Source organism: Chiloscyllium plagiosum, chromosome 1 (genome assembly GCF_004010195.1).
Source record: "Chiloscyllium plagiosum isolate BGI_BamShark_2017 chromosome 1, ASM401019v2, whole genome shotgun sequence".
Taxonomy (NCBI): Eukaryota; Metazoa; Chordata; class Chondrichthyes; order Orectolobiformes; family Hemiscylliidae; genus Chiloscyllium; species Chiloscyllium plagiosum.
The window spans coordinates 32,980,492-32,989,681 of NC_057710.1; the positions used below are offsets into that span (position 1 = coordinate 32,980,492).

Here is a 9,190-nt window from a genome sequence, read left to right on the forward strand (position 1 = left end):
ACACTTCTAGCCCTGAAATGGTTAACAACAGCCAAGTGAGCTGCTGCAGGCGATTGCATGACTGCTGGAGCTTGTAAGGGATATGCATAATGTTAATTAAATCTTGGAGCCTGTAAATACCAGCCAGTATCAATTGCGCCATCGAAACTCGGGATTAATAAAGAAACCGATCGGAATCTTAACTGTCAGACAAGTGTGAATTGCTCTATCGGAACCTGTAACTAGTGAGTGTGAATGGCTCTATTTAAGTCTAAAGTTGATAAGTGTAATTGTCAATTTAGTTAAACTGAAACTATTGAAAATGGCTAGCCTGTCAGACGCATAGTAATTCCTTGAAACAATGAACTATTGAATACGGGATTGGAACCGCTCCCGGGGATGGCTGAGCCATTGTCAAGCATAGCAGGAGCTGGACAGGCACTTCGATGCGGCCAATAGGAGGATGGATCCCCAGCGCGCGCAGATGAATGGACCAATGGGGAAGGCGAACTGACCGGGGACTCCAGGCAGCGCGAAGTATAATTGTGTCAACTTTGAACGGGAAGGCAGAACGCCTTCTCCAACGAATGCATGCTTGTAGATTCGTTGTACCAGTTAAGATTCTGTGAATAAACGGCTGTCTGCGTCTAACCATAGTTGCCAGTGTGAGTCTCTCCTTCCGAAAGAACACGCAAAGACGGGACCCCGCGGGTCCGTCTTAACACAGTCCTGCCCATCCCTGAGCCATGTTTCCGTAATTGCTATGATATCCCAGTCCCATGTTCCTAACCATGCCCTGAGTTCATCTGCCTTCCCTGTTAGGCCCCTTGCATTTAAATAAATGCAGTTTAATTTATTAGTCCTACCTTGTCCCTGCCTACCCTGACTGTTTGATTCACTTCTGTTGTCAGCTGTACCCGTCTCAGATTGATCTCTTTCCTCACTATCTCCCTGGGTCCCACCCCCCCACCTTACTAGTTTAAATTCTCCCGAGCAGCTCGAGTAAATCTCCCTGCCAGTATATTAGTCCCCTTCCAATTTAGGTGCAATCCGTCCTTCTTGTACATGTTACTTCTACCCCAAAAGAGATTCCAATGATCCAAAAATGTGAATCCTTCTCCCATACACCAGCTCCTCAGCCATGCAATCATCTGCTCTATCCTCCTATTCCTGCCCTCACTATTTCGTAGCACTGGGAGTAATCCAGATATTATTACCCTTGAGGACCTCCTTTTTAAAATTCTACCTAACTCCCTGTATTCTCCCTTCAGAGTCTCAACCTTTTCCCTTCCAATGTCGTTGGTTCCAATGTGGACAATGACCTCCTGCTGGCCCCTCTCCCCCGTGAGAACATTCTGCACCCTCTGAGACATCCTTGATCCTGGCACCAGGGAAACAACACACCATTCTGCTTTTTCTCTGCTGGCCACAGAAACTTCTGTACTTCCAGCCATGTTTTTATTTGAACTATAACATTATGTTCCACAGAGAAAACTACAAGAAATCAATACCTGAAACCAATGTTTGGCCTACAGTGGAAATCTTTACAAAAAAGATGACTTACGCAGTAAAACTATCACAGAAATTTCTATCTAACTCCATTTATATACAGTTTTGTCTTATTCCTCTTCTCTCCTATCCCCATGCCCATTCGACTCTTTCAGGTTTATTTACTTAATTAAAAACAGAAACTGCAAGAAATATTTCTGCGAGTTCACATTTTTATCCTCCTTTCATTCTGAACAAAAGTTATTACGTTTTTCTCTCTTCCCACAGATGCTGCCAGACCTGCATTTCCAAACTATTCTGTTTTAATTTTAGACCTTCAACACTTGCAGTATTCTGCTTGTATTCCTTACCTAAATAGCAATTTTTTTCCTATACAAGACTAGACATTCAGCATTGGCAGGCTGCTGCACATTAGGAAGCATTAACATAGATTGCCACTGTATCCTCACGCCATGTAGACTAATAGATTACTTCTTAACATGGGTGTTTGCATAGTGATCAAAACTCAGTAGAAAATTTTCTACTGAGCATTGAAGCACTGAAGCATTGAAGCACTCTTATTCCTTGGGAAAAACTCTATGAGTTCAGTAATTGAGTACAAAACCTGAAGACTTCGATCATAAGAAACTAAAGTGGTAAAAGGCAGGCTTGCTCACCTTCAGTTTATCTTTGGGCAGTGCTACGGCTCCCTGTTTGATGACCTCCAGAACTCGTTCCACTGACAGGTCTGCACCAGCCTGTTCCAGCCGATAACTGAAAAAGCTGATCACCTACAATTTAAACATGATTCGTAATCAAAATCTGGTTTCCTAAACACAGAATGACAGTCCATTCTCCACTTAAATATATTTATATGATGAACAAAAGTATTTTTGCCAACTTTGCAAAAGGTTTATGTATTTTCCTTTCTGATTTTTATGAACTGCATGCCCAAACATGAAGCAATTTGTGTACAATATTGATTTGAATTATTATTGTCACATGCACCTAGGTACAGTGAAAAGTTTTGTTTTGCATGCAGTAAAGACAGATCATACCATACAGAGTGCATTAGGGTAATAGAACAGAGTGAAGAATTCAATGTTACGGCTGTGGAAAAGATGCAGAGAGAGTGAGATCAACATTAATTTTTAAATTTGAGAGGTTCATTCAGAAGTATAACAACAGTGGGGAAGAAGTTGTTCTTGAATCAACTTGCAGGTGAGCTATTGGTCAAAACCAATGGGATCTAACAGCATGCTTGGTGATACCCTAGATCGGTAAAACATAGTTGGGAAAAAAAGTGTTCTACCCCCCCCCATTAACTTGACATGTATATCACATTCAAAACTGCATTCCAAAAAGCACAAATGAATGTTTATTATTTTCAGACATAAATAGTCCTAATTTCTAAATAAATAAAGGTATTAGACCGAATCTGTCAGAATTTTCAAGTCCTTTTGTGTTAAGAATGCAAATGCAGATAACAATGGAATGTTAGCTTTTATAGCTAAAGGAATAGAAAAAAAGGAAAGGAAGTATTGTTGCAACTATACAAGGTATTGATGAGACTGCACCTGAAATATTGTGCACAATTTTGGACCCCTTATTTGAGGAAAGATGTAGTGGCATTGAAGGCACTTCAAAGGTTCACTAGATTTATCCCAGAGATGAGGGGCTTGTCGTATGAAGAGAGATTGAAAACTTAAGGTTTATACTTTCTAGAATTTAGAAGAATGAGGGGAGATCAAATTGAGGTATTCAAGATGATAAAAGGTATGGATATAAAATAGACGTGGAGCAGATGCTTCCTCTTGTGGGACATTCTTGGATGAGAAATCATACATAGTCTTAGGATAAAGGGTAGCAAATTTATAACAGAGTTAAGAAAAAACTACTACTCCCTAAGGAACTGTGAATCTGTGGAATTCACTACCCCAAGTGCAGTGGATACTGGGACAGTGAGTAAATTTAAGGAGGGGTTGAACAAATTTTTAATTGGTAATGGGTTGAAGTGTTATGGGGAGAAGGCAAGAAAATGGGGGTGAGGAGCATATCAGCCATGATTGAATGGCGGAGCAAACTCGATGGGCCAAATGGCCTAGTTCATCTTCTATATCTTATGAACCTATGAACTGTATAAATACCATTACTTTTGATGCTGTGCAATCTGGCCTCAATAAAAAAGGGCAAATTCAACTTCATTAATTACCAAAGCGAACAGAACTAATGTTTAAACTACAACATGGAAATGGGTTTTTGGTACTATAAATAAAATAGAAAATACACATACAATGGGAACACAATTGCAAATAACTTATACATTCCCCAGATAATACAGAATATGAATATTACTGTAAAATAGGAGATATGTTGCTAAAACTTTCAACGTGCATTCATCGGGACAAATGCAGGATTACCAAATTTTAACCAATCACAATTCATGAGAAAAGGGTCCTGACTGGTTGGCAAGTTGACTGATCGGCTGAGGTGTTGCCCTGGATAAAGCTCTCATGTAATTTTAAAGCAGCATAAAACTTGCTTACAGAATATTAGTCTCTGAATATGGATATATTTCACTGCAAGCATATGTTCATGGTATAAACTTGACTGATGATCTTAAGTTGGTAGGTAGTGCAGCCATTAGCATACTCAGGATTGTTTTACCAAGTATTGCTCAATAATGGAATCACATCTAATAGTACACATTTTGTTTTGAGTTTTGCAAGTGCAGGCCGATTGAGTGTGGTTAGTACTCTCCCCATTATGAATAACTGAAGGAAACTAAAGTCGATTATACTAGTCAGCTGTTTAGATGTTCGGCTTATGGACAACATTATAGGCGGAGCAGCAACTTGACAGTGGACCATATCACTTGTGACTCTGCATAATAACAGCATGAACCTGCTTGCCTAATTTGTTCAGTTTATCAGAGACATTTTGCCATACCAGGATAAATTGAGGTAGACCCAGCACTATTCAGGTCTGAAAGTGGGGGCCTTTAGCTCACCTTGTAAGCTTGATGCAAAAATAGAACACATCAAAATTAGACTGCATGGCAATGGCTATCCAGATCAAATCATTGTTCTTTTCTTCCACAGTGTATATTGTTCTGATTGTTTGAAATTTGGTTTTCTTGCAATTGTCGTTATAGTAGAAGGTGAAAAGCTTTGATAATATATCTTCTTAAGAGTAAGAAACTAATCATTCTTTTCCTAAGAATAATGTAACAATATAAAGAGTAAAGGATATTCTATAACATTTATAAAGTGAGCAACAGCCAATTATCATTATTTGGAGATGCCGGTGTTGGACTCTGGTGTACAAAGTTAAAAATCACACAACACCAGGTTATAGTCCAACAGGTTTAATTGGAAGCACACTAGCTTTCGAAGCGACGCTCCTTCATCAGGTGATTGTCACAATCATCTGATGAAGGAGCGTCGCTCCGAAAGCTAGTGTGCTTCCAATTAAACCTGTTGGACTATAACCTGGTGTTGTGTGATTTTTAACTAATTATCATTAGTATGCATCTGAAAAGTGTTATGGAAGTTGCTAGTCTAAACTTCATATAAAACAATCATGGGCAGGAAACAAATGAGATTGCTTTTACTTGTAAAATATTGCAATAAAACACTTACAAAACTCATGGCGGTGTAGGTACACACAGAACTTACATGTGGAGAGATAACAGCAAGATAATTTCAGGTAATTAAGAGTGTCAAAAGATAGGTACAAACAGCATGAGTGGAGTGCCAACAGGCTGAATAACAAGCATTTGCAGGTGATCAAAAGTGTTAAATGGTGTGAATAAAGTGTCACCAGCTGAATATGATCAGATTAATTAAGGTGGAGAGATAATTACAATAATTATAAAAAAATAAAATGGTCCTATTGTTTTAAGTTTTAACAATAAGTATTAAAAACTCATAAGGTTTTTGTAAAGATACAAATTCAGTTCATGCTAATGTTGTTCGAGGCTCAGATGAGAAATTGCAGGACATTCAATGGGTTAGACTGATGGTGGCAGGGTAGAAATCAACTAGGAGAAAGTGAGGATTGCAGATGCTGGAGATCAAGTCGAGAGTGGGGTGCTGGAAAAGCACAGCAGGTCAGGCAGCATCCGAGGAGCAGGAGAATTGACACCTGATGAAAGACTCTTGCCCGAAACGTCGATTCTCCTACTCCTCAGATGCTTCCTGACTTGCTGTGCTTTTCCAGCACCCTATTCTCGACTCTGATGGTAGCAAGGTGACGGACAATTGCGACTGGTTCTCAGAAGTCTTAATAGCTTTAGCAATAGCACAAGTGCACAATAGCTTTAGCAATAGCACTGATCCCACACCACCACTTGTGGAGGTGTGGGATCAGAAAATATTTAAATAAATATGGCCGTGTAAACTGGTTTAGTCCAACATGTCCAATTGCTCCTGAACAGCATTTCACAATTACAATTTTTCAGGAGGTGGCTTTTTTTCAAGGTGCAGTTTAAAATTGGAAAGAATATTTCAGCTATGTTTATACATACAATGTTATCTATTACTCATTTGTATTACAAGTTTAATGTCAGTGAAATGTTATTTTGGGGCTTCACATCAATGCTAATATTGTGGAGTGGAAATTAGAGTTCAAGACCTTAACAGAATATAGCCAAGCAAGCCTACCTTACCTCAATAGTCCTTGCTTTTGTTTCAGGCTGGTATTGGATTCCAAAATGGACTGCATTTATACTACAACTCCTTTTGTAGAGGAAAATTGGGATGAAATGTGATCTTCATTCTATTATTTTCAATACTGTATGCCCAAAAGCTCTATTCATACAACATGAAATTTAAAAAACTTCTGATCATAGAATACACAGAAGTAAATATTATTTTAAACTGTTACAACAAGGTTATCCTTGAAAAATCTTGTTCAATATCTGTGGTCCCATTTCTTTTACAAGATGTTCTAATATTGTTGTTGTAGTCAACAAAAGCCAACTTGTCAATATATAAAAGTTAAAATAGGAGTCAAAACTCAGATATCTGCAATCAAGCTGAAGTGGTGCAATAGCAATTTAAGCAACAAAAACAGAAATTGCTGAAAAAGCTCAGTAGGTCTGGCAGAATGTGTAGAGAGAAATCAGAGTTTACATTTTGGGTCCAGTGACCCTTCTTCAGAACTGGACCCAGGGTCACTGGACCCAAAATGTTAATTCTAATTTCTCTCCACAGATGCTGCTAGACCTGCTAAGCTTTTCCCACAATTTCTGTTTTTGCTTCTGACTTCCAGCATCCACAGTTCTTTTGCTTTAAATTTAGGCAAACTTGAATGAACGGAATATTTATTAATTTCATCCATTACCATGTCAAGATTCTGCATCACGTCCTGGAAGGAGGGGTGTGTGCGGAATTGTTCAAAAAGATCTCGTTTGTATAGGAGTGCATACACAAGATTGGGGTTGTGGTGAAGCGAAGTGGAAAGGCAAGAATTTATGATCTCCAGCATCATTCGGATCACCTCTTCAATTACATTGAGGTCCTGAGCCTGTGAGAGGAAAAGTATAAAAATAAGTCGAGCTCACTACAATAGAAACGACATTTGTGCACTGTCTGACTAGTGATACATAGTTATCAGCATCTATGAAATGATAATAATTTGTATAAGAAAGTTGAAATAAAAACAAAGTCAGAAGTCACACAATACCACATCATAGTCCAACAGATGTAGTTGAAATCACATGCTTTTGGCACACTGTTTCTTCATCAGGTGAAATGGAGGGAAGCACACAGGCACAGAACTTACATGTGGAGAGATAACAGCAAGATAATTTCAGGTAATTAAGAGTGTCAAAAGATAGGTACAAATAGCATGAGTGGAGTGCCAACAGGCTGAATAACAAGCATTTGCAGGTGATCAAAAGTGTTAAAGTGTATGAATAAAGTGTCACCAGCTGAATATGATCAGATTAATTAAGGTGGAGAGATAATTACAATAATCAAAGATAAAATGGTCCAAGAGACAAATCAAACGGCTGGAATAACATGATAGGAATACGAGTCGTACGACAAGGGTCTAACCAAAGTAACAGGTAATTCAAAACTGTACAAACTAATTAAGGTAAACAGATAATAAGAAGTTATCAAGGTGACAGTGTCAACACAGAACTGTAAGGAAGATTTGACACAGAACAGTATGGTGGGGTTACATGCTGTGCTGCATGAACCCAAGATCACAATTGAGGTCATCCTCATTGGTTAGGAATTTGGCTGAGTTTCTGCTCGGCAATTCTGTGTTGTTCTATATTTCGAAGGCTGCCTTTGATTTAATACACGCCGGGACGTCGAACAATTCTTCTGTCGCCTCCGCGCTTACTTTCACAATCAGGATTCCCGCCCACCTTCCGAGGACCCCTTCGCCCACCTCCAACACATACCATCATCTCCCAGACCATACAGAACCCTCATCACCTCAGGAGATCTTCCACCCACAGCTTCCAACCTCATAGTGCGGGGTTCCCGGACTGCCTGGTTCTACTTCCTTCCCAAGATCCACAAGCCTGACCACCCTGGCCGACCCATTGTCTCAGCATGCTCCTGCCCCACTGAACTCACCTCTACCTACCTCGACACTGTCCTATTCCCCCCTAGTCCAGGAACTTCCCACATACGTTCGAGACACCACCCACACCCTCCACCTCCTCCAAGACTTCCGTTTCTCCGGCCCCCAACGCCTCATCTTCACCATGGATATCCAATCCCTCAACATCTCCATCCGCCATGACCAGAGCCTCCAAGCCCTCCGTTTTTTCCTCTCCAGACGTCCCCAACAGTACCCTTCTACCGACACTTATTCGTTTGGCCGAACTGGTCCTCACCCTTAACAATTTCTCCTTCGAATCCTTCCACTTCCTCCAGACCAAAGTGGTAGCCGTGGGCACACGTATGGGCCCCAGCTATGCCTGTCTCTTTGTTGGCTACGTAGAACAGTTGATCTTCCGTAATTACACTGGCACCACTCCCCACCTCTTCCTCTGCTACATTGATGACTGCATTGGCGCCACCTCGTGCTCCCGCAAGGAGGTTGAGCAATTCATCAACTTCACCAACACATTCCACCCTGACCTTAAATTTACCTGGACCATCTCTGACACCTCCCTCTCCTTCCTGGACCTCTTCATCTCCATTAATGACGTCCAACTTGACACTGACATTTTTTACAAACCCACCGACTCCCACAGCTATCTGGATTACATCTTTTCCCACTCTACCTCCTGCAAAAATGCCATCCCGTATTCCCAATTCCTCCGCCTCATCTGATCCCAGGAGGACCAGTTCCACCACAGAACACACCAGATGGCCTCCTTCTTTAGAGACTGCAATTTCCCTTCCCACGTGGTTAAAGATGCCCTCCAACGCATCTTGTCCACATCCCGCACCTCCGCCCTCAGACCCTACCCCTCCAACCTTAACAAGGACAGAACGCCCCTGGTGCTCACCTTTCACCCTACCAACCTTCACATAAACCAAATCATCCAATGACATTTCCGCCACCTCCAAAAAGACCCCACCACCAGGGATATATTTCCCTCCCCACCCCTTTCCGCCTTCCGCAAAGACCGTCCCCTCTGTGACTACCTGGTCAGGTCCACTCCCCCCTACAACCCACTCTCCCATCCTGGCACATTCCCCTGCCACCGCAGGAATTGCAAAACCTGCGCCCACACCTCCTCCCTCACCTC

General features: G+C 41.0%; 1 protein-coding gene across 5 annotated transcripts in view; it reads right to left on the bottom strand.

Moving 5' to 3' along the window:
* dym (dymeclin) overlaps nt 1-9,190 on the bottom strand; it is a 543,859-nt gene that overhangs the window by 88,042 nt on the left and 446,627 nt on the right. For all 5 annotated transcript variants that reach the window (XM_043718287.1, XM_043718196.1, XM_043718546.1 and 2 more), the window contains 2 exons: nt 6,814-6,996; nt 2,145-2,258 (listed from right to left, as the gene is read on the bottom strand). In XM_043718287.1, coding sequence (XP_043574222.1) covers nt 2,145-2,258; nt 6,814-6,996 — 297 coding nt within the window. The remainder of the gene's footprint in view (nt 1-2,144; nt 2,259-6,813; nt 6,997-9,190) is intronic.